The 27,733-nt window shown below is 35.6% G+C and overlaps 1 protein-coding gene across 1 annotated transcript; it reads right to left on the bottom strand.

Annotated features, from left to right (window-relative positions):
- Positions 1-1,076: 1,076 nt before the first annotated feature.
- On the bottom strand, positions 1,077-3,181 carry LOC149249036 (transcription factor MYB17-like). Its single transcript, XM_089451778.1, has 3 exons — positions 3,022-3,181; positions 2,071-2,200; positions 1,077-1,908 (listed from the first exon to the last, which is right to left on the bottom strand). Exons 1-3 carry the CDS (start codon positions 3,179-3,181, stop codon positions 1,077-1,079), a joined length of 1,122 nt encoding a protein of 373 aa, XP_089307904.1.
- Positions 3,182-27,733: the final 24,552 nt, after the last annotated feature.

Raw genomic sequence — 27,733 nt, forward strand, 5'->3', positions numbered from 1 at the left:
TGTCTAAAAATGTATAATGAATACAAATTTAAAATTTCCTATATATATCTCAATGTTGGTGGACAAATTCTAGTTGGCGAGGCTCATTGAGTGGGGAACCTCATTGAGTGGAGAACCTCATTCTATAGCCAGTGTAGACGTCCCTATGTGCTCAACTTGGTTAACATGTGTCCCTCTTAAAATAAAAATGCAATATTCTCTACTTAGACTAACAATGTCAGCTCAAAAAAATATGCTATGAATGTTTAATTAGTCATCCATATGACCTAATATAATTTCATGTAAATTAATTAGAAGTGAAAAAAACATGTGCATAATATCTTTAAACCTTAAGCTTTAAAAAAAATAAAAATTGACAAGTTATTTAGATAAATTATTTAAAGAAACTCATGTGAATATCAACTTCATATCTATTTATACATAAAAAAATGTTAGAAAAACATATTTTAGTATTATATATAATAAAATATTCAATGTAAGTTATGAATAAAATATTTTAATATGAATTAATATTGATGTACTTAAAAATATATATTATTCAAGAATACAATTTAAGCAATGAAATATTACATATTGTTTTTTTCTCACTCTAAAATAAATTTGCATTTGAAAAAATTTGATACTCATCTACGTTCATGTTAGATCCATGTTAAAAATACATTTATGTTGATTTAAATAAAAAATACTATATATGGAAAATAAATTCTAAATTGATACGGGATATTATTAATAAATGTAATGAAAAAAAAACAGATAAATAAAAATAGACATGAAAAAAGAACTTTATTTTACAATAATTCCCATTAAAAAAATAAAGCATTGAATATTAATATACCTTATTTCTGCAGCTTTGACTTCATCGGGTTTCAAATTTGCCGATTCTTGCTATCAAGCGACATTGACCCTCATAAAATTTACAGATTCTTGCTATAAGTGACATTGACCCTCATAAAATTTACAGATTCTTGCTATCTAGCAAGGTTAGACATCTGATCAACTTCCATGCGCCTTTAAATTGCAGGTTCTATGAATGACCAGCGGCATTGAAGTGGCGGGGATGACTGATGGAATGTCTTCTAATATAAGCCCACGCAATCCTCCACTTCATTAGTAGCATAAGCTCGTCCATAAAAAGATTCAGTCAAATCAGTTGAGTTTAAATAAGAATGACTAGTGTTCCACGGAGTTAATCCAGAGGGTGCAGTGGGGAAAGAATAGTCGATCATGATCTCATTCTCATTTTCATTGATGATATCGATCTCATTTTCAATTTTCCATTTCGATGACTCGCCCGTGTCATCCAGAGCGGGCATAGTGTCCGTACACCGTAGAGTTTTATGGACGGAGCCAGGATTTTCATGAGGTGACAATGTAGTGCACAAGTTTATTACTTGATCTCCTCTTGATGTTTGCAGACTTGGAAATAAAAAAGGTTGAGAGAAGCCCTCAATGGTTTGAGTACAAGTAGAACCAATCCAGTGTTGACAATAAGAAACTAGCTGGTTGGTCGTGGAGTCTGGATCAATTGGGAGCACATTATTTTGCACCTTTGCTGGTTCATACTTCAAAACCTGACCGCAAGAGTCAGGATTTGAAGTACTGATTACATCGTTACAACAAGGGTACTGATTTTCTACACTGAACCCTAAATGAAAGGAGTCCATAAATGATTGGTACCCGTCATGTATCTCGTCCAGCAGCATCCCAGATTGAAACCACTTTTGCGCATCATGTGCATATTCGATCGGCTTACTGTTTGCTCTTGTTGTCGGCGTTGGATTGCGTGGAGGACGCGGAGTTGGAGGGGACCTGTGTTTCCTGTCCAGATTCTTTTTGATGCAAGACTTCCAATAATTCTTGATCTCGTTGTCAGTACGTCCAGGCAAATAGGCAGCAATTTGAGACCACCTGTGTGGTCCATGCCATAAATTTCCCGAGTCAATGTACCGTCGTGAACAATTTGTACGAGAGAAATCAGAGAACAGAAGAGGAATGTTTTAAGTGAACAATTTCTACAAGAAAATCAGAGAACAGAAGAGGAATGTTTTAGGAAAAGAAAATAACGTAAACCTGTTACCCAGGATGGACTGTAATTGTATTATTAATTGTTTTTCTTGAAGTGAAATTCCACCGTGTTTAATGCCAGGCCTTAAGTAGTTATTCCATCTAAGCCTGCAACTCTTTCCGTTTCTCTGCAGACCTGTATGTAAATTCAGGGAATAGAAGTTTAGAAATTTTGGTAAATTTTGCTCATTTTTAATATGCAAATTATGCATATTTTGATTAAAAAATTCAGATTTCTAATAATTTTAGATATATCTATAATTTTTTTTGCAATTTCTATGATAAAATAATTTTATTCCAAGACATTTTTTTTGAAAAATAAAAATGATTAATTTTCTTTTTGAAAAACATAGAAAATTAACCCACTGGGAATATAACCCTAAACTTTTCTATGATCCGAGAGCAAAGCCCTCTAATAAGCTTCTTTACAACCCTCTCGCCTGAATAGTCAGCTTTTTTTTAAAAGGCATTAAACAATGTCTGCCTGTAATTACATTCCTCGACCAAGAGCAGACTCGCTTGTGGAGATTAAAAGAAAAATAAAATGCCCTTCTCCTATGTTTTAAAATGTAATTTTTCTACCACGTCCTCATATTCCTTGCCCGAGGGTGTTATAATGAGCGTGAGGAGAATAAAAGAAAAATATCATGCCTTTCTTGTGCATCGAATCAAAACCTTGGAATTTCTGATAGAAAACATACCCTTGATCTCACAGGCATAAACATGGTTTTAAAAGAGCAAGCATCTTTGATTATTTTATACTTCCCAATAATATAGATCGAGATTATAATGTCTTAATGTCATCTTATTATATTCCTGCATTTTCATTTATTGATTTCCCTCTTAAAAGAAGACTGCAGTTATTTAACTTGGCCTAACTTGGCCTAGGTTGTCCCATATTTGAATAGAAAAGACCAAAACTGAAATAAAAGAAGTGGCTGGTATGTTATCACTTACCAGCTTGTTCCGCAATAAAGCTCCAGGAGCAACGCGCAAGGTCGTTCTTTATGATAAAATTAATGAGTTTCGTGTCTTCCTCCGGGGACCAGAGACCTTTTCTTAATTTGGGCTTGGATGAAAGCGGGGCGCCTTGGCCTTGTGCATGTGCCGATCCCATTTTTAGCCGCGCGTAACAATTGCACTTCTCTGTTAGTTTTAGAGTTTGGTGGTGCCTTCCTAATCAATGCGCAATTCAGAACGCCAAGGATTCATGTGAGCTTTTGGAACTCGGGCAGGTCGGAAGCTTTTAGGTAAAAACATAAACAGAGATTGGCAAACCAGCTACGGATGGAGCCCACCCTTCTCCAATTTTCAGCCATGGGGACAGATCCCACCGACCCTTTGATTCCTACTTTCTTACGGCATTTTCGTCCTCCCTTCACTCGTATGACCAGAATCCAAAGTCATCCGATGTCATCGCAAGAAAAGTCTCCAAACTTTATTCTCGAACAACTCAAATTCTACTAACCCAAGAGTTTATGCTATTTTATCACCGACAGTCAAAGCCAACCCGGATAGGTGACACAGAAAAAATTCGTCGTTATTAAAAAAAATTAATGTAACGTATGTCTGATTGGACAGCATATCTAATAATAAAGAATTAATTATCGTACATATAGGTGTAATCCAAAGTCTCATATGAACACAATATTAAAAATAAAAAATTGAACAAAAGTTAGTCAAAAATTTAAAATTGACCAAAAGTAAGTCAGCACACTTTTAAAAACTATTGTGGTAAAATAAAATATAAAAATAAAATAAAATAAATAAAAAATTATCTTAGTTTTATTATTTAAAAATGTACCCATTCTCTTTCTAAATATAAGTGTTTTATAAGTTTTAAATTATATATTTTTAATTTTTCACATTATATATTCTGAATAAGGGGATTAATTATTAGTTGTTTATTTTAATTTTATGAAATTAGTTTTTTAGAGGATAATTTGGTTGTGGCATCACTGCATCTATAATTGTGATGGCTCCCACTTTTTAAGATGGCACACAGGTTTGATTGTGATGGCTCCCACTTTCTAAGATGACACACAGGTTTGATAGTTGAGGAAATTGAACATGGGTCTTCATCACTCACATAGATTTATATAATTTGGTCTTGCTAAATGAACTAACCTAAAAATACTAAATTTAAATCTTTTTAAAATATCACATTACTTAATTTTTATATTATTATATATAAATAAATTTATTTAATTATATAAATTATTATATATTCAAAACAATTTATATAATAAAATAATTCTTTACAATTAAAACTATTAGAGGTTAATGGAGTCACGATACCTAAAATCAATTCCCAGCAAGTGATGTAGTCTATTCTTTGAGTCATTCATGCCTTGAAATCATGTTTACTATCGAGCTCTTAGTCTAATAGAACCATGTTCCAACATTATGTATTGGTTGAATTGATGTGTTACTCAACCTCTTAGATGTGTAGAATTCAACTCCCAAATAATCCATTTATTCATACATAGATATATACTAAAATATGAATTTTCAATTGAAAGTATATTTCCAATCGTTATTGAACCCACACCACTTTAAATTAATAATTCCAGCTAGTGCCTAAGGTTCATTACCCGATTATAAAGTCCATCATTGCAATGTGCCTTCACAACACTTAATACTCTCTAGATACATTACTTCTATAGATTTCATATTGAAGTTGAATTGGAAAAAGGGATTGCTATAGTACATGTATGCAATGCTCAATTTAGCCAATGAATTAGGTGCAACACACCAGTGCAACTGGCTATAGGTAATTATATAGGGTGATGAGGAAAATAAGACACCAAAAAATCTAGAACCAGGCCTATTATTGTGTACACTTGTAATAAAAATTAATTTAAGTGTTATGGGCTCCATCCAAAGCTTGTTCCCAATCGACTATTTAGAGCCAAAATCAATTTTGTGAAAATTGTGTGAAAACAACATGTTAATGAATGAAAATTTATCAATCTATGATTATGCAAATAATTCAACTAGGCCTATTGTTGTGTACACATATAATAAAAATTAATTTAAGTGTTATGGGATCCATCCAAATCTTGTTCCCAATTGACTATTTAGAGACAATATCAATTTTGTGATAATTGTGTGAAAACAACATGTTAATGAATGAAAATTTATCAACCTATGATTATGAAAATAATTCAACTCAAAAGAATGTTTCTCCATGGGATAGACCAATTCTTCCCATGCCTACTTCATGGTGGATTAACCTTTCTTAATGGAAATTCTTTTCTTTCCTCCAAGAAGTAATTATCTAGGATGATGAGATAAAAATAAAATAAAAATTAGACCTAGTGATCTGACTCTCAATGTTTGTACATGGAAATAGAATATAATTTAATCATTCCAGACTCCATTCAAAATATATGACCAATTGTTTCTTCTGCAGCGAAATCACTTTTAGTGATAGCAATTCCAAAAGAATTAGTAAAGGAATGATGAGGAAACCACTTATTGTTGGCATTATGATACAAGTGTTCTCCTTGATGGCAACTTACTAAGATGACAGATCACAGCTCAGGCTCACAGAATGAAGAAAAAGAGATATACACAGGTTACCCTTGATAAAGCCGCGTATACAAGCGAGTTAGCCAATCAAAAGGTGCGTATACGTATACACACACTTTCATGCAAGGAAAGGTGCGTACATTTGGTTTTGGTCTGAGGTATTTGGACCATGGTATTGTGATCCATGGTATTGGTCCAAGGTATCTTGTCCGATGTGTTGATCCCAGGGATTTGGTCCAAGGTATTGGTTCTAAGTGGTTTTGGACTATGGTATTGAGTAAAGGCCTAAGACTATAAAACAGGAGAAGATCATGAGGCAAAGATAACAGGTAAGTATCGAATATTTGATGAAGTATGAGATCTAGTATGCAGGTTATGGGTTGATGATGCCTTGCTTGATCTGAGCTAAGGAGGAATCTCAACGGTTAATGGAGAACAAGATCTAAGGATAGATCGGGATCTAATGGCTTGGCATGAATCATCTGTATATGGTTTGATCATGTTTATTCTAGATATGTATACTGATGCATGTAATGTTTTGTAAATATTATGATTTGGGTATAACTCAGGTTTGAAATAGCTGCAAATCATGGATGAATATTTTACAGATGTATACGCTGGTTGACTATGATAAAAGCGCGTACATAGGTATGTTAGATACATCTAAGTAGTGTATACCATATGAGCTATGATGTTTGAAGTTACAGGTGGTTCTGGTTGTTGATGAGTTCTGATGACTGTTTACTAGTGTCAGTATTCTGCATATTTAGTTTGGTTGATTGTGTTTAGCTTCAGTGTTGATGGATGAGATCTAATAATGGATCAGGATCATAATGACTTATCCTTATGTGATTTGATGGACTAGATCTGGTTGCTAACACACATATTATCCTTGTATATGTAATGATCTAGGTATGTCTAAAGTCAGGAAGTGCAGTGAAGTTATAAGTAAGTAATTAATGACATAAACATTGGTTCACTTTGATGAAGTTGTGTATACATGCTGGTTCGGCTCTTCCAAGTAGCATATGCACTCTATTGCATGATTTTTGATGATACAGTTAGATCTGAACATTGTTGCAGAGTTCTGTGTTCTGCTCTATGTTCTGGTGACTGTAGTTTGTTGACAGGGTTTCAGTGATTCAGTATTGGGTGATTCAAAGATTGATGATGCTAGTGTTGATTGATTATGTGGTTCAATGATATTGATGGGTCTAGTATGAAAATTGGATGAAACGTGGCCTTCAGATTATGGTGCTGTGTTCCATGAGTATCAAGTCTGAAAATTTATGAAACGTGGTAACTGGAGGAAGAAAGAGAAGGTTGTAGCCTTCTATAGGTCAGCACCTACGTACTAGTACAACAGCTAGTACAGGAGCTAAGGGGGTTGTAGATCCCTTCCAGGAGAAGCTGGAGAACAAGAGAAATTTGTAGCCTTCTGCAGGTAGAAGAATGCGTACTGGTATAAGGTTGCACCAGTACAAAAATATTGTAAAAAAAACTTTCTATTAAAAGAATATAGAGACGAATTGTAGCAGGTGGTTTTCACCCACATTGGGTTTCCACCTTACATCATGGCGTTCATGTGTGCTTCTTGTGTGTGATGATTTGTTCTGTTTTACTGCACCTGTTTATTGTTCATATGGTTAATAAAGTTCTGATGCACTAACTGAGGATCAACATTTAATGGATTAACTGAATCATAAGTTTACTGGATATACGCTAGTTGCATTAGACACAGTTGCGTGTACATGCAGGTTCCCTTAACTTAAGTAGTGTATATGAATCTGAGTATGGAAATGAAAAAGTGTTTGATTTGATAATATTGATTCACCCCCCCTCTCAGTATTATTTCCAACAATTGGTATCAGAGCAAGTCCTTTGGTAGAAGCTTGATCGCTTGAAGGAGATCCATAGAACAATGGGAAAGAAGCTTAAGAAGAAAGCGCCTCAAAAGAAGAAGACATCTCAAAGGGACTATGACAATGGGAGAATCGATTGGGGAATATGTGGAAGAAACACTTCAGATTTAGAATCACTTTAGAATGAGGATGAACAAGCAAAATAACTATTAGGTATGAATTTGTTATCCTCTGGTGATACATTTCTCCATCCATTTGAAGATGATGAAAGTGATAGCGAAACAACTGAATTTGCTCTTATGGGTGAGAAAGAAAGATATCAAATAGAGGCAGAATTTAAAAGGATTATAGACAAAATTAGAGATCAACAATTTGATCTATTGCACAAAAGGAAATGTGTCTCCAAAGAAGAAGTTACCAATCTAAAAGATCAACTAGAGGAAGGAAATAGGGTAAGGAAGTTATTCATGGAAAAGGAAGATCAATGTCAAAAGTTGCAGGATGAAGTAACATCATTAAGAAATGAAGTTAATGAAAGGAGCACAACAATCAGGAAACTCAGAGAAAGATCCAGTTACTATGAAAGTTTTGAAGCTATGATCCTCTTGCTAAAAGAAGATCTTGAAGAATCAAATAAGCAGAATAAAGAACTACTCCAAGCTCTTGAAAAACAAGAAAACGAAGTTCTTGAATTAAGACATCAGTTGGAAGAAGGAAGAAAAGCTGAAGAAAACATGAAGAAGCAGTATCGTGAAAAGGAGGAGCAACATCAGGTTGAGGTAAATATTCTAAAAGATAACTTAGAAGAAAAGGATAAGCTCTTGCAATTTCAAGATAGTACTAAGATCTTGGATGATATTCTTAGTAGTCAAAGGTCTCCTGCTATCAAAACTGGTCTTGGTTTTCATGAATCTGTTGAAGGTGAATCTAGTTCACAAAATAAGACAAGGAACTCTAATGCACAATCTGAAATACTCAACAAGGAGATGAGAGGTCAATCCCATCAAAAACCAAGGTAAGAAATTCTTGAAAGAAAATATTTTACTCCTCCAATGAATAATGTTGAATGTTATGTATGTCATAATCTTGGACATGTTGCAGCCAGATGCAGAAGTAGAATGGTTAAAGACCATCACACAGAAAGATCATCACGTTCAAGGTACTTTAAGGGATATTGTTTTTCTTGCAATATGTTTGGTCACAAAGTTGTTGATTGCTACAGAAGGAATATGAAAAATGTAAGGTGTTATGCATGTAACAAGCTGGGAAATATAGCAAAGGAATGCTGGATACATGGATGATTACTCAAAGTGTCTTTGTTGGATACATGATGAGGATGAGTTCTTACCTATATGATGATAAGTTTAAACTTACATATGTTGATTGATGCAGATGTTCCCAAGTGATGATACATGGATGATATATAATATCATGCAGATCTTGATGTTGATGAGATGGCTATGGTGTTTTTCACATATGATATAATGTGAATGATTTTGTATGTCATATGTAGAATTCATTCATGGAAGGCTATGATAATGTTCAAAAGGATGAGTTGATATCTATATGCAAACATACCATGTTATAGGTTGACGAATTATACACTAATGGAGATATACAGGTTGCTGGTCTAGATGCTGTTGACAGATGCTTATGGAGCAGATCATACATTATGTATGATAGTTGTTGATGACTATCATGGTCTTGTTTAGATGTTTGGTCTCTGTTATAAATGTCATGTAAAGGTCATATCAAGACTCACGATGTAATAGTTTGTCTCTGTCTATTGTAGTCATTTGATGAATCCATTTTGGTCATATGATGTAATTTGTACCCCCACTATGCATGGGAAGGATGATGTAATATTTCAGTCATGTATAAACAATTTGTATCTGGTGTATCCCCACCTGGTTGGGTGGATGAGTCAATATTGGTATATCCCCACTTGGTTGGTAGATGGATGTATGTATGAGTCTTTGGTGACAGGAAGGTCATTTATGATGTATAGAGTCATGTTCTTCTTGTAGAACATGTTTTTGCAGACCTTGCTTACAGTCAGGGGGAGCATGAACAACACACTTCAGCAGAAGAGAGATTTCAGAATGTACTCAGAGGGAGCATGGATAGATTGGTACACCCTGGCATATACAAAGAGGGAGCTTGATCAGAGATTTCAGCACGTACTCAGGGGGGGTATGACAGTGGAATGTATATCAAGGAAGAGAATATCTTGGTCCGCCCTTTGCCCTTGATGTCAAAGGGGGAGAATGACTTGGTATGGTTGTTGCCATCAAGTCCGAAGGGGGAGATTGTTGGCATTATGATGCATGTGTTGTAACTGATGGAAACCCACTTGTAGTAGAGCAACTCACTAATATATAACTAGATGAATATACAAAAGAGATATCAGATGTGATAGAATACATGGGATGCAGGGCAGCTCAAAGGAATTAGTTCAAATGTAATGAACAATGAAAACTCATTAAGATGACATTTCTTAGTGTGGCAAGATAACTTTGCCATCAAGTCCAAAGGGGGAGATTGTTGGCATTATGATACAGGTGTTGTCCTTGATGGAAACATACTAAGATGGCTGATCACAGCTCAGGCTCACAGAATGAAGAAAAAGAGATATACGCAGGTTACCCTTGATAAAGCCGCGTATACACGCGGATTAGCCGACCAAAAGGTGCGTATACGTATACATGCACTTTCATGCAAGGAAAGGCACGTACATTTGGTTTGGTCTGTGGTATTTGCAGCATGGTATTGTGATCCATGGTATTGGTCCAAGGTATCTTGTCTGATGTGTTGATCACAGGTATTTGGTCCAAGGTATTGGTTCTAAGTGGTTTTGGACCATGGTGTTGAGTAAAGGCCTAAGACTATAAAAGAGGAGAAGATCATTAGGCAAAGATAACAAGTAAGTCTCGAATATCTGATGAAGTATGAGATCCAATATGTAGGTTATGGGTTCATGATGCCTTGCTTGATCTGAGCTGAGGAATCTCAGTGGTTGATGGAGAACAAGATCTAAGGATAAATCGAGATCTGATGGCTTGGAATGAATCATCTCTATATGGTTTGATCATGTTTATTCTAGATCTGTATACTGACGCATGTAATGTTCTGTTAATATTATTATCTGGGTATAACTCAAGTTTGGAACAGTTGCAAATCATGAATGAATATTTTACAGATGTATACACTGGTTGACTATGATAAAAGCGTGTACATATGCATGTTAGATACGTCTAAGTAGCGTATACCATATGAGCTATGATGTTTGACGTTATAGGTGGTTCTGGTTGTTGATGAGTTCTGATGGCTGTTTACCGGTGTCAGTATTTTGCATATTCAATTTGGTTGATTGTGTTTAGCTTCAGTGTTGATGGATGAGATGTAATAATGGATCAAGATCATAATGACTTATCTTTATGTGATATGATGGAATATATTTGGTTGCTAACACACATATTATAGAAACAGAAACATATCCAGAAGCTTACCCAGTACCAACAGCAGTAGATACACACTCATATCCGCTAGTAGAGACAGAGTCATATCTACCAATGATGACAAGAGCAGTACCAATAGCATCAGTAGCATACCTTCTAGTTCCCTCCTTGTATATGTAATGATTTAGGTATGTCTGAAGTCAGGAAGTGCAACAAAGTTATAAGTAATTAATTAATGACATATACACTGGTTTGCTTTGATGAAGTTGTGTATACACGTTGGTTCGGCTCTTCCAAGTAGTGTATGCACGCTGTTGCATGATTTTTGATGATACAGTTAGATCTGAACATTGTTGCAGAGTTCTGTGTTCTGCTCTATGTTCTGGTGACTGCAGTTTGTTGACAGGGCATCAGTGATTCAGTATTGGGTGATTTAGATATTGATGATGCTAGTGTTGGTTGATTGTGTGCTTCAATGATATTGATGGGTCCAGTATGAAAATTGGATGAAACGTGGCCTTTAGATTATGGTGTTCTGTTCCATGAGTATCTAGTCTAAAAATTTATGAAACGTGGTACCTGGAGGAAGAAAGAAAAGGTTGTAGCCTTCTGTAGGTTAGCACCTACATACTAGTACATCAGCTAGTACAAGAGCTAAGGGGGTTGTAGCTCCCTTCTAGGAGAAGCTGGAGAACGAGAGAAGGTCGTAGCCTTCTGTAGGTAGAAGCCTGCGTACTTGTATAAGGCTGCACTTGTACAGAAATACTGTAAAAAAAAGTTTCTTATTAAAAGAAGATAGAGACGAATTGCAGCAGGTGGTTTTCACCCACATTGGGTTTCCACCTTATATCATGGTGTTCATGTGTGCTTCTTGTGTATGATGATCTGTTCTGTTTTACTGCACCTGTTTACTATTCATATGGTTAATAAAGTTCGGATGCACTAACTAAGGATCAACATTTAATGGATTAACTGAATCATAAGTTTACTAGATATATACTAGTTGCATTAGACACAGTTGCGTGTACATGCAAGTTCCCTTAACTTAAGAAGCATATATGAATCTGAGTATGAATATGAAAAAGTGTTTGATTTGATAACACTGATTCACCCCCCCTCTCAGTATTATTTCCAACAATTGGTATCAGAGTAGGTCCTTTGGTAGAAGCTTGATCACTTGAAGGAGATCCGTAGAACAATGGGAAAGAAGCTTGAGAAGAAAGCACCTCAAAAGAAGAAGACATCTCAAAGGAACTACGACTGTGGGAGAATCGATTGGGGAATATGTGGAAGAAACGCTTCAGATTTAGAATCACTTTAGAATGAGGATGAACAAGCAAAAGAACTATCAGGTATGAATTTGTTATCCTCTGGTGATACATTTCTCCATCCATTTAAAGATGATGAAAGTGATAGTGAAATAACTGAATTTTCTCTTATGGGTGAGAAAGAAAGATATCAAATAGAGGCAGAATTTAAAAGGCTTATAGGAAAAATTGGAGATCAACAAGATCTATTGCACAAAAGGGAATGTGTCTCCAAGGAAGAAGTTACAAATCTAAAAGCTTAACTAGAGGAAGGAAACAGGGTAAGGAAGCTATTCAGGGAAAAGGAAGATCAATGTCAAAAGTTAAAGGATGAAGTAACATCATTAAGAAATGAAGTAAATGAAAGGAGCACAACAATCAAGAAACTCAGAGAAAGATGCAATTACTATGAAAGTCTTGAAGCTACGATCCTCTCGCTAAAAGAAGATCTTGAAGAATCAAATAAGCAGAATAAAGAACTACTCCAAGCTCTTGAAAAACAAGAAAATGAAGTTCTTGAATTAAGACATCAGTTGGAAGAAGGAAGAAAATTTGAAGAAAACATGAAGAAGCAGTATCATGAAAAGGAGGAGCAACATCAAGTTGAGGTAAATATTCTAAAAGATAACTTAGAAGAAAATGATAAGCTCTTACAATTTCAAAGATAGTACTAAGATCTTGGATGATATTCTTAGTAGTCAAAGGTCTCCTGGTATCAAAAATGGTCTAGGTTTCCATGAATCTGTTGAAGGTGAGTCTAGTTCACAAAATAAGACAAGGAACTCTAATGCACAATCTAAAATACTCAACAAGGAGATGAGAGGTCAATCCCATCAACAACCAAGGAAAGAAATTCTTCAAAGAAAATCTTTTACTCCTCCGATGAATAATGTTGAATGTTATGTATGTCATAATCTTGGACATGTTGCAGCCAGATGCAGAAGTAGAATGGTTCAAGACCATAACATAGAAAGATCATCATGTTCCAGGTACTTTAAGGGATATTGATTTTCTTGCAATATGTTTGGTCACAAAGCTGTTGATTGCTATAGAAGGAATATGAAAAATGTAAGATGCTATGCATGTAACAAGCTGGGACATATAGCAAAGGAATGCAGGAACAAAGTACGGGAACCACACCAAAAGGAGAAAACATCATCACACTTGAAGATATGGAAAAAGAAGGAAGCATAGTTAGAAAGATATGGCACATCACAATGTACAGACATAACAGACTCAGAGGAAGTTGAAAGTGTAAAACTTCAGTGTTCTCAATCTCATACGCAAGTTTCATAAAGAGAAGTCGCGTATATAAGCGAGTTAGACTCTACACAGTCGCATATATGTCAGTTTGAGAAAAGCAGTTTGACACGCTCAGGAAAAGGGTCTGATATGATTCAATTCATTATTTGCTCTGTTTGATAATGGTTACAATTTGCTGATGATGTATGGAAATGTATTGATACTTGTAAAATGTTTAGAAGTATTTTGATCCTAACTTGATGATGATTATGCCTTGATACTTCTTGCTGATATATGCATGATCAGATCTGATAGTAAACAAGATGGCACAGGTTCAGGGGGAGCATATGCTTTTAATAATGCATTGTTGGCATTATGGTCAGTGGTCCTTGGTGATGATGCTTATATGGCTAAATGATACATCTTGCTATCATATGGTTATGAGTTGTCCGTGACAAAATCTCATATGATTCTTGGGGTTACATAGTTGGTGCTCAGATCAGATTTGTGATTCATTCTCTGATGATGTATATATGGTGCTTACATGGTGATCTTCATTAGGATAAGGAGAAGTACAAATCTTGAATACAAAATTTCATTACTTGATGATGAGTCACTCATATGCTATTGTCAACATATAATACAGTTATTATGCAGGATTCCTATAGTTCTTAGTGCTCACATGGATGAGGATTGTTGCTGTTTATGGTATCAAGAAGCCTTGACAAAAGATTTTGAGCTCAAGATACATAGTGCTATATACAGTATGTTGGATACATGGATGATTACTCAAAGTTGCATTGTTGGAGACATGATGATGATGAGTTCTTACCTATATGATGATAGGTTGATACTTACATATGTTGATTGATGCAGATGTTCCCAAGTGATGATACATGGATGATATATAAGATCATGTAGATCTTGATGTTGATGAGATGGCTATGGTGTTTTTCACATATGATATAATGTGAATGATTTTGTATGTCATATGCAGAATTCATTCATCGAAGGCTATGATAATGTTCAAAAGGATGAGTTGATATCTATAAGCAAACATACCTTGTTACAGGTCGATGACTTATACACTAATGGACATATACAGGTTGCTGGTCTAGATGCTGTTGACAGATGCTTATGGAGCAGATCATACATTGTGTATGATAGTTGTTGATGACTATCATGGTCTTAATTATATGTTTCGTCTCTGTTATAAATGTCATGTAAAGGTCATATCAAGACTCATGACATAATTGTTTGTCTCTCTCTATTGTAGTCATTTGATGAATCCCTTTTGGTCATATGATGTAATTTGTACCCCCACTATGCATGGGAAGGATGATGTAATATTTCAGTCATGTATAAAAAATTGGTATCTGGTGTATCCCCACTTGGTTGGGTGGATGAGACAATATTGGTATATCCCCACTTGGTTGGGAGACGGACGTATGTATGAGTCTTTGGTGATAGGAAGGTCATTTATGATGTATAGAGTCATGTTCTTCTTGTAGAACATCTTTTTGTAGACCTTGCTTACAGTTAGGGGGAGCATGAATAGCACACTTCAACAGAGCAGAGATTTTAGCATGTACTCACAAGGAGCATGGACAGATTGGTACACCTTGGCATATACAACGAGGGAGGTCAATCAGAGATTTCAACAGGTACTTAGGGGGAGTATGGACAGTGGAATGTATATCAAGGAAGAGAATATCTTGGTCCGCCCTTTGCCCTTGATGTCAAAGGGGGAGAGTGACTTGGTATGGTTGTTGCCATCAAGTCCAAAGGGGGAGATTGTTGGCATTATGATGCATGTGTTGTACTTGATGGCAACCCACTTGTAGTAGAACAACTCACTAATATATAACTAGATGAATCTATAGAAGAGATATCAGATGTGACAGAATACATGGGATGCAGGGCAGCTCAAAGGAATCAGTTCAGATGTAATGAACAATGACAACTCATTAAGATGACAGTTCTCAGTATGGCAAGATAACTTTGCCATCAAGTCCAAAGGGGGAGATTGTTGGCATTATGATACAGGTGTTGTCCTTGATGGAAACTTACTAAGATGACAGATCACAGCTCAGGCTCACAGAATGAAGAAAAAGAGATATACGCAAGTTACCCTTGATAAAGCCGTGTATACACGCGGGTTAGCCGACCAAAAGGTGCGTATACATATACACGCACTTTCATGCAAGGAAAGGCGCGTACATTTGGTTTTGGTCCATGGTATTTGGACCATGGTATTATGATCCATGGTATTGGTCCAAGGTATCTTGTCTGACGCATTGATCCCAGGTATTTGGTCCAAGGTATTTGTTCTAAGTGGTTTTGGAACATGGTATTGAGTAAATGCCTAAGTCTATAAAAGAGGAGAAGATCATTAGGCAAAGATAACAAGTAAGTCTCAAATATCTGATGAAGTATGAGATCCAATATGCAGGTTATGTGTTCATGATGCCTTGCTTGATCTGAGCTAAGGAGGAATCTTAGCAGTTGATGGAGAAAAAGATCTAAGGATAGATTGGGATCTAGTGGCTTGGAATGAATCATCTCTATACGGTTTGATCATGTTTATTCTAGATTTGTATACTGACGCATGTAATGTTATGTAAATATTATGATCTGGGTATAACTCAAGTTTGGAATAGCCGCAAATCATGAATGAATATTTTACAGATGTATAAGCTGGTTGACTATGATAAAAGCGCGTACATACGCATGTTATATACGTCTAAGTAGCGTATACCATATGAGCTATGATGTTTGAAGTTACAGGTGGTTCTGGTTGTTGATGAGTTCTGATGACTGTTTATTGGTGTCAATGTTCTGCATATTCAGTTTGGTTGATTGTTTTTAGCTTCATTTTTTATGGATGAGATCTAATAATGGATCAAGATCATAATGACTTATCTTTATGTGATCTGATGGACTAAATTTGGTTTCTAACACACATATTATCCTTGTATATGTAATGATCTGGGTATGTCTGAAGTCAGGAAGTGCAACGAAGTTATAAGTAAGCAATTAATTACATATACGCTGGTTTGCTTTGATGAAGTTGCGTATACACACTGGTTTGGCTCTTCCAAGTAGCGTATACACTCTGTTGCATGATTTTTGATGATATAGTTAGATCTAAGCATTGTTGCAGAGTTCTGTGTTCTGCTCTATGTTCTGGTGACTGTAGTTTGTTGACAGGGTTTCAGTGATTGAGTATTGGGTGATTCAGAGATTGATGATGCTAGTGTTGATTGATTGTGTGCTTCAATGATATTGATGGGTCCAATATGAAAATTGGATGAAACATGGCCTTTAGATTATGGTGTTGTGTTCCATGAGGATCCAGTCTAAAAATTTATGAAACATGGTACCTGGAGGAACAAAGAGAAGGTTGTAGCCTTCTTTAGGTCAGCACCTATGTACTAGTACATCAGCTAGTACAAGAGCTAAGGGGGTTGTAGCTCCCTTCCAGGAGGAGCTGGAGAATGAGAGAAGGTTGTAGCCTTCTGCAAGTAGAAGCCTGCGTACTGGTATAAGGCTGCACCAGTATAGAAATATTGTACAAAAAAGTTTCTTATTAAAAGAAGATAGAGACGAATTGCAGCAGGTGGTTTTCACCCTCATTTGGTTTCCACCTTACATCATGGTGTTCATGTGTGTGATGATCTGTTCTGTTTTACTGCACCTGTTTACTGTTCATATGGTTAATAAAGTTATGATGCACTAACTAAGGATCAACATTTAATGGATTAACTGAATCATAAGTTTACTGGATATACGCTAGTTGCATTAGACACAGTTGCTTGTACACGCAGGTTCCCTTAACTTAAGTAGTGTATATGAATCTGAGTATGAATATGAAAAAGTGTTTGATTTGATAATACTGATTCACCCCCCCTCTCAGTATTATTTCCAACAATTGGTATCAGAGTAGGTCCTTTGGTAGAAGCTTGATCACTTGAAGGAGATCCGTAGAACAATGGGAAAGAAGCTTGAGAAGAAAGCACCTCAAAAGAAGAAGACATCTCAAAGGAACTACGACTGTGGGAGAATCGATTGGGGAATATGTGGAAGAAACGCTTCAGATTTAGAATCACTTTAGAATGAGGATGAACAAGCAAAAGAAATATCAGGTATGAATTTGTTATCCTATGGTGATACATTTCTCCATCCATTTAAAGATGATGAAAGTGATAGTGAAATAACTGAATTTGCTCTTATGGGTGAGAAAGAAAGATATCAAATAGAGGCAGAATTTAAAAGGCTTATAGGCAAAATTAGAGATCAACAAGATCTATTGCACAAAAGGGAATGTGTCTCCAAGGAAGAAGTTACAAATCTAAAAGCTCAACTAGAGGAAGGAAACAGGGTAAGGAAGCTATTCAGGGAAAAGGAAGATCAATGTCAAAAGTTAAAGGATGAAGTAACATCATTAAGAAATGAAGTAAATGAAAGGAGCACAACAATCAAGAAACTCAGAGAAAGATGCAATTACTATGAAAGTCTTGAAGCTACGATCCTCTCGCTAAAAGAAGATCTTGAAGAATCAAATAAGAAGAATAAATAACTACTCCAAGCTCTTGAAAAATAAGAAAATGAAGTTCTTGAATTAAGACATCAGTTGGAAGAAGGAAGAAAATTTGAAGAAAACATGAAGAAGCAGTATCATGAAAAGGAGGAGCAACATCAGGTTGAGGTAAATATTCTAAAAGATAACTTAGAAGAAAATGATAAGCTCTTACAATTTCAAAGATAGTAATAAGATCTTGGATGATATTCTTAGTAGTCAAAGGTCTCCTGGTATCAAAAATGGTCTAGGTTTCCATGAATCTGTTGAAGGTGAGTCTAGTTCACAAAATAAGACAAGGAACTCTAATGCACAATCTAAAATACTCAACAAGGAGATGAGAGGTCAATCCCATCAACAACCAAGGAAATAAATTCTTCAAAGAAAATCTTTTACTCCTCCGATGAATAATGTTGAATGTTATGTATGTCATAATCTTGGACATGTTGTAGCCAGATGCAGAAGTAGAATGGTTCAAGACCATAACATAGAAAGATCATCATGTTCCAGGTACTTTAAGGGATATTGATTTTCTTGCAATATGTTTGGTCACAAAGTTGTTGATTGCTATAGAAGGAATATGAAAAATTTAAGATGCTATGCATGTAACAAGCTGGGACATATAGCAAAGGAATGCAGGAACAAAGTACGGGCACCACACCAAAAGGAGAAAACATCATCACACTTGAAGATATGGGAAAAGAAGGAAGCATAGTTAGAAAGATATGGCACATCACAATGTACAGACATAACAGACTCAGAGGAAGTTGAAAGTGTAAAACTTCAGTGTTCTCAATGTCATACGCAAGTTTCATAAAGAGAAGTCGCGTATATAAGCAAGTTAGACTCTGCACAGTCGCATATATGTCAGTTTGAGAAAAGCAGTTTGACACGCTCAGGAAAAGGGTCTGATATGATTCAATTCATTATTTGCTCTGTTTGATAATGGATACAATCTGCTGATGATGTATGGAAATGTCTTGATACTTGTAAAATGTTTAGAAGTATTTTGATCCTAACTTGATGATGATTATGCCTTGATACTTCTTGCTGATATATGCATGATCAGATCTGACAGTAAACAAGATGGAACAGGTTCAGGGGGAGCATATGCTTTTAATAATGCATTGTTGGCATTATGGTCAGTGGTCCTTGGTGATGATGCTTATATGGCTAAATGATACATCTTGCTATCATATGGTTATGAGTTGTCCATGACAAAATCTCATATGATTCTTGGGGTTACATAGTTGGTGTTCAGATCAGATTTGTGATTGATTCTCTGATGATGTATATATGGTGCTTACATGGTGATCTTCATAAGGATAAGGAGAAGTACAACGCTTGAATACACAATTTCATTACTTGATGATGAGTCACTCATATGCTACTGTCGACATATAATACAATTATGACTGTAGGATTCTTATAGTTCTTAGTGCTCACATGGATGAGGATTGTTGCTGTTGATGATATCAAGAAGTATTGACAAAAGATCTTGAGCTCAAGATACATATTGCTATATACAGTATGTTGGATACATCCAGATGATTACTCAAAGTTGCATTGTTAGAGACATGATGATGATGAGTTCTTACCTATATGATGATAGGTTGATACTTACATATGTTGATTAATGTAGATGTTCCCAAGTGATGATACATGGATGATATATAAGATCATGTAGATCTTGATGTTGATGAGATGGCTATGGTGTTTTTCACATATGATATAATGCGAATGATTTTGTATGTCATATGCAGAATTCATTCATCGAAGGCTATGATAATGTTCAAAAAGATGAGTTGATATCTATATGCAGACATACCTTGTTACAGGTTGATGACTTATACACTAATGGACATATACAGGTTGTTGGTCTAGATTCTATTGACAGATGCTTATGGAGCAGATCATACATTGTGTATGATAGTTGTTGATGACTATCATGGTCTTATTTAGATGTTTGGTCTCTGTTATAAATGTCATGTAAAGGTCATATCAAGAGTCATAATGTAATAGTTTGTCTTTGTCTATTGTAGTCATTTGATGAATCCCTTTTGGTCAGATGATGTAATTTGTACCCCCACTATGCATGGGAAGGATAATGTAATATTTCAGTCATGTATAAACAATTGGTATCTGGGGTATCCCCACTTGGTTGGGTGGATGAGTCAATATTGGTATATCCCCACTTCATTGGGAGATGGATGTATGTAAGAGTCTTTGGTGATAGGAAGGTCATTTATGATCTATAGAGTCATGTTCTTGTTGTATAACATCTTTTTGTAGACCTTGCTTACAGTCAGGGGGAGCAAGAACAACACACTTCAACATAGTAGAGATTTTAGCATGTACTCAGAGGGAGCATGGATAGATTGGTACACTTTGACATATACAAAGGGGGAGCTCAATCAGAGATTTCAACAGGTACTTAGGGGTAGTATGGATAGTGGAATGTATATCAAGGAAGAGAATATCTTGGTCTGCCCTTTAGCCTTGATGTCAAAGGGGGAGAGTGACTCGGTATGGTTGTTGCCATCAAGTCCAAAGGGGGAGATTGTTCACATTATGATGCATGTGTTGTACTTAATGGCAACCCACTTGTAGTAGAACAACTCACTAATATATAACTAGATGAATCTACACAAAAGATATCAAATGTGACAGAATACATGGGATGCAAGGCAGCTCAAAGGAATCAGTTCAGATGTAATGAACAATGACAACTCATTAAGATGACAGTTCTTTGTATGGGAAGATAACTTTGCCATCAAGTCCAAAGGGGGAGATTGTTGGCATTATGATACAGGTGTTGTCCTTGATGGAAACTTACTAAGATGGCAGATCATAGCTCAGGCTCAAAGAATGAAGAAAAAGAGATATACGCAGGTTACCCTTGATAAGGACGTGTATACACGCAGGTTAGCCAACCAAAAGGTGCGTATATGTATACATCAACTTTCATGCAAGGAAAGGTGCGTACATTTTGTTTTGGTTCGTGGTATTTGGACCATGGTATTGTGATCCATGGTATTGATCCAAGGTATCTTGTTCGACGTGTTGATCCCAGGTATTTGGTCCAAGGTATTGGTTCTAAGTGGTTTTGGACCATGGTATTCAGTAAAGGCCTAAGACTATAAAAGAGGAGAAGATCATTAGGCAAAAATAACAAGTAAGTCTTGAATATATGATGAAGTATGAGATCCAGTATGCAGGTTATGGGTTCATGATGCCTTGCTTGATCTAAGCTAAGGAGGAATCTCAGTGGTTGATGGAGAACAAGATCTAAGGATAGATCGGGATCTAATGGCTTGGAATGAATCATCTCTATACGGTTTTATCATGTTTATTCTAGATCTGCATACTGACGCATGTAATGTTCTGTAAATATTATGATCTGGGTATAACTCAAGTTTGGAATAGCTGCAAATCATGAATGAATATTTTATAGATGTATACGCTGGTTGACTATGATAAAAGAATGTACATATGCATGTTAGATACATCTAAGTAGCGTATACCATATGAGCTATGATGTTTGATTTTATAGGTGGTTTTGGTTGTTGATGAGTTCTAATGACTATTTACTGGTGTCAGTATTCTGCATATTTAGTTTGGTTTGATTGTGTTTAGCTTCAGTGTTGTTGGATGAGATCTAATAATGGATCAGGATCATAATGAATTATCTTTATGTGATCTAATGGACTAGATCTAGTTGCTAACACACATATTATCCTTGTATATGTAATGATCTGGGTATGTCTGAAGTCAGGAAGTGAAGTGAAGTTATAAGTAAGTAATTAATGACATATACGCTCGTTCGCTTTGATGAAGTTGCGTATACATGCTGGTTCGGCTCTCCCAATTAGCGTATGCACTCTATTGCATGATTTTTGATGATACAATTATATCTGAACATTGTTGCAGAGTTCTGTGTTCTGCTCTATGTTCTGGTGACTGTAGTTTGTTGATAGGGTTTCAGTGATTTAGTATTGGGTGATTCAAAGATTGATGATGCTAGTGTTGATTGATTGTGTGCTTCAATGATTTTGATGGGTCGAGTATTAAAATTGGATGAAACATAGCCTTCAGATTATGGTGTTGTGTTCCATGAGTATCCAATCTGAAAATTTATGAAACATGGTACCTGGAGGAAGAAAGAGAAGGTTGTAGCCTTCTGTAGGTCAGAACCTACATACTAGTACATTAGCTAGTACAAGAGCTAAGGGGGTTTGTAGCTCCCTTCTAGGAAAAACTGGAGAACGAGAGAAGGTTGTAGCCTTTTGCATGTAGAAGCCTGCATACTGGTATAAGGTTGCACCAGTACAGAATTATTGTAAAAAAAGTTTCTTATTAAAAGAAGATAGATACAAATTGCAGCAAGTGGTTTTCACCCACATTGGGTTTCCACCTTAAATCATGGTATTCATGTGTGCTTCTTGTGCGTGATGATCTGTTCTATTTTACTGCACCTGCTTACTATTCATATGGTTAATAAAGTTCTGATTCACTAACTAAGGATCAACATTTAATGGATTAACTGAATCATAAGTTTACTAGATATACGCTAGTTGCATTAGACACAGTTGCGTGTACGTGCAAGCTCCCTTAACTTAAGTAGCATATATGAATTTGAGTATGGAAATGAGAAAGTGTTTGATTTGATAACACTGATTCACACCCCCTCTCGGTATTATTTAAGAGATATACGCAGGTTACACTTGATAAAGCCATGTATACACGCGGGTTAACCGACCAAAAGGTGCGTGTACGTATACATGCACTTTCATGCAACGAAAGGCGCATACATTTGGTTTTGGTCTGCGGTATTTGGACCATGGTGTTGTGATCCATGGTATTGATCCAAGGTATCTTGTCTGACGTGTTGATCCCAGGTATTTGGTCCAAGGTATTGGTTCTAAGTGGCTTTGGACCATGGTATTGAGTAAAGGCCTAAGACTATAAAAGAGAAGAAGATCATTAGGCAAAGATAACAAGTAAGTCTCAAATATCTGATGAAGTATGAGATCCAGTATGTAGGTTATGGGTTCATGATGCCTTGCTTGATTTAAGCTGAGCAGGAATCTCAGCGGTTGATGGAGAACAAGATCTAAGGATAGATCGGGATCTAATGGCTTGGAATGAATCATCTCTATACAGTTTGATCATGTTTATTCTAGATTTGTAGATTGACGCATGTAATGTTCTCTAAATATATGATCTGGGTATAACTCAAGTTTGGAATAGCTGCAAATCATGAATGAATATTTTACAAATGTATAAGCTAGTTGGCTATGATAAAAGCACGTACATACGCATGTTAGATACATCTAAGTAGTGTATACCATATGAGCTATGATGTTTTAAGTTAGAGGTGGTTCTGGTTGTTGATGAGTTCTGATGACTGTTTACTGGTGTCAGTATTCTGCATATTTAGTTTGGTTGATTGTGTTTAGCTTCAGTGTTGATGGATGGGATCTAATAATGGATCAGGATCATAATGACTTATCTTTATGTGATCTGATGGACTAGATCTGGTTGCTAACACACATATTATCCTTGTATATGTAATGATCTGGGTATGTATGAGGTCAGGAAGTGCAGCGAAGTTATAAGTAAGTAATTAATGACATATACACTAGTTCACTTTGATGAAGTTGCGTATACACCCTGGTTTGACTCTTCCAAGTAGCGTATGCACTATGTTGTATGATTTTTGATGATACAGTTAGATTTGAACATTGTTGCAGAGTTCTGTGTTCTTCTTTGTGTTCTGGTGATTATAGTTTGTTGACATGGTTTCAGTGATTCAATATTGGGTGATTCAAAGATTGATGATGCTAGTGTTGATTGATTGTGTGCTTCAATGATATTAATGGGTCTAGTATGAAAATTGGATGAAACATGGCCTTTAGATTATGGTGTTGTGTTCCATGAGTATCTAGTTTGAGAATTTATGAAACGTGGTACCTGGAAGAAGAAAGAGAAGGTTGTAGCCTTTTGTAGGTCAGCACCTACATACTAGTACGTTAGCTAGTACAAGAGCTAAGGGGGCTGTATCTCCCTTCCAGGAGAAGCTGGAGAATGAGAGAAGGTTGTAGCCTTCTGTAGGTAGAAGCTTGCATACTTGTATAAGGCTGCACCAGTACAAAAATATTGTAAAAAAAAGTTTCTTATTAAAAGAAGATAGAGACGAATTGCAGTAGGTGGTTTTCTCCCACATTGGGTTTCCACTTTACATCGTGTTGTTCATGTGTGCTTCTTGTGTGTGATGATTTGTTCTATTTTACTGCACCTGTTTACTATTCGTATGGTTAATAAAGTTCTGATGCACTAACTAAGGATCAACATTTAATGGATTAACTGAATCATAAGTTTACTGGATATACGCTAGTTGCATTAGACACAGTTGCGGTGTACACGTAGGTTCCCTTAACTTAAGTAGCGTATATGAATCTGAGTATGGAAATGAAAAAGTGTTTGATTTGATAATACTGATTCACTCCCCTCTCAATATTATTTCCAACACTTATGATTATGTAAATTGGTCCTTCAACTCAATATAATGCTTCTCCATGGGAGAGAACCATTCTTTTCACACCTACTTGTTGGTGGATTAACATTTCCCAATGTCATTTGTTATGTTTCCTCCAATTAGTTATCTCATCAAACTAATTTTGTATGTATTTGGATGTATTCTCTAATGTGGTTAGTTGATTTTACCTCTTAGATGGAGGCTTCCTCCTTCTATCACTAGAATAAAAAATTTCTCCCAAGTTATCACTTGTTGATTCTTCTTAGTCAAAAAACTTCTTCCTAGCAAGACTAATTACCTTTGTGAAACAGTATTTCAAAATATTATAAGGAAATTCTAGTCATTTTGCATACTTATCTCCAACTCTGTTACTACCACCGATACAACTCTCAAAAGGGGTTCCTATTACATGTTTAATGAAGTATTCACCATCATGTTTAGTCAATAATTTAAAAGAAATACCATAGGTTCTAATTTAGGGGTAGCAATCATGTGGCTCTTCAAACTCCAAATTAAGCCATGATCAAGCAGGTTTTAGGTATCTATCCCTCTCTTCACTTTGCATCGTCATGGGTGGATGAAAACTGGGATCCCTTAATCAAAGGGAATCTCTTTCTTTCCTTTTTCAATAAGGGACTTTTTTCTTCCTCTTTGTGGAGAAGGAAGACTGTCATCTCATTTTCTTCAATGGATCTCAAGGTTTTACTTAAATCAGTGGACTCTTCATTTCAATGACAAGAATGATATTTTATCTGCAATCCATGTTAGGGTGAATCTTTCTCATCTTCCTAGACACTATTCACATAAGGAATTGATAAAAAATATAGGTAATGGAATAGGAAATTACATTGATTTGTTTAAGGCACAATATGATCTTCTTGCATGTGCCCATATCTATGCAAAAGTGGATATTGTGAAGTGTTTACGAGAGGAAATGGAACTCATGTTAGATAATGAGACATACATCTAGCCTATGGACTATGACCACCTATCTTTTAAATACAAAGTATGTCATGAGTATGGAGACTTTCCAAAAAAATGCCTTAAATGTACTACAATTTAAAAAACTCCTAAGGAAGGAGACTAATGACATAAAATACAAGTCTCATCAAGAATCCCTCAATAGTTAACTCAACCATACTCATGATCCTTCCCCACACAAGCCATCTGGCTTAAAACTCCCCATGGGCTCCCCTCTGCATTCAAGAAACAATCAAGGTGAAATACCCTCTTCGACAAATATGTATGAACTACTTTCTCATAAGAATAATTCCAATCTGATTGTGATGATTAAACCTTTGAACTTGGAGTGTGAAAATTTCTCTAAAATGCCCCCTTTGGAAGATGTTTGTATCCCCTTTTTCTCTATTTCCATCTTAGATCTGGACCCTAACAAATAGGTTTTTCACCTCCCCACCCCCAAAGGCTCTCTACTTAATATTCTAATTGTATTTTCTATAATACGCTAGCATATGAAGGATTAGATTGGGAAACATGAAAGAAATTAATAATAATCAAGCCTTCTAGAAAGGCTCATTGCAATCCCAACCAGTGGAAAGGGAGGAAGAAGTAGAACATGACAATGATTTGGGCACCTAGCCTATACTTGAAGAAGTAGATAATAGAAGCTCTAGAAATCTAAGAAATAAAGGTGTATTTTTTCCTCTCTAGGGAGGGCGTTCTAATAATAATAATAAATAATGAAGTTGATATCTTAGAAAATTAGAGGATCAGGAATCCTTAGGCAAATTTTCATAGTCTTAGACTTAATCAAACATGAAAATCCCCAAATCTTTCTACTCTTTGAGATAAAACATGAAAATCATGAGGCTTTGCAAAAAATAAATGCATATGACAAAATGATTGAAGAAAACTAGTATGTTATCATGGAGCTTATGAGGGTTTGTGTACTATTTAAAAGTAAACACTCTTTTCTCTCTCTCAAGTGACATCATCAACCCATTGGTTGGTGGTCTCTCCATATCACATCCCCATTGAAAAATAGTGTAACATCATAAATGTGTATGTACCTATAATATAAGAAGAGAAATTGGATTGCTTGAACACTCTTGACTCCTTGAAGGAATCTTCTTTTGGGAAATGAAGTATTATTATTCAAGACTACAACTTTACTCTTGGTACTAGAGGAAAAAAAAGGGCCATTTGGTTCATGACCAATTCAAGAAGTGCATGAAGGATATTGTTTCCAATAATTGTCTAATGAACAACCACCGAATATTAGTATATACACATTGACAAATATGAGGATAGGGTTATGAAATAGAGTGGTGGGTCTAGACAGGTTCATTGTTCATAACTCATTTTTGGAAGACCCAATATCATCTTTTGTCTTTTAGATTGGAATGGGTTTGTTCATCATCCAATATCTCCTCTCCTATCATAACAAGTAGATTATGAACCCCTCCCATTTTGATTCAACCCTCTTTGGACTCATGATCCTTCCCTCTTAGATGTAGTACCTAAAGCTTGGAGCTCATGGGTGGCAGGCTCTCTAGTGCAGGAAAAATTTAATGGGCTAAATTTCATGGATAAGATAATTTTGTATTCTTCTTCCCAAATATTGATTCAACAATGTATATTTTTTTCTAATATTTTACCTTAAAAATCACTAGATTTTTATAGAACACTATAAAAAATCATTATAAATTTGAATATTTTTCCAAAAATATCACCAATTTTTTTATAGTATGAGTAGTAGAGACCAGTAACTTTAACTAATGTTCCTACACTTTAAGTTAAAATTCCATCATCAAAATTTCCATTGCTCCAATGTATATATGAGAAAAAAAATTGAAATACACTAAAGTTTCCTTGAAAACTTAGGCAATGGATAAATTTAAATCTAACTAAGAGAAAAAATGGGCCTACAAGATCAATTGGGGAAATTGCAAACTAAAATGGAGCAATTGGGAATTATAGACCTCATGCTGATTTAGGAAAAGGAATCTTTCTCTCACCTATAGGTAGCATTAATATTTTAATAAGAATGGCGGTGAATAAAGTCAACAATCCTATGACTGAATGTAGGGAACATGAACACTAAATATTTTCACTAATAGGCCAAGTTGCGCCTGGCACATCAACATCAAAGTCATCATAACCCATGAAGGGGAGTAGTTTAATAATTA

The sequence above is a fragment of the Pinus tabuliformis genome, chromosome 7 (assembly GCF_031772625.1).
Source record: "Pinus tabuliformis cultivar Carrire ecotype Pingquan chromosome 7, CPIR1, whole genome shotgun sequence".
Classification (NCBI taxonomy): Eukaryota; Viridiplantae; Streptophyta; class Pinopsida; order Pinales; family Pinaceae; genus Pinus; species Pinus tabuliformis.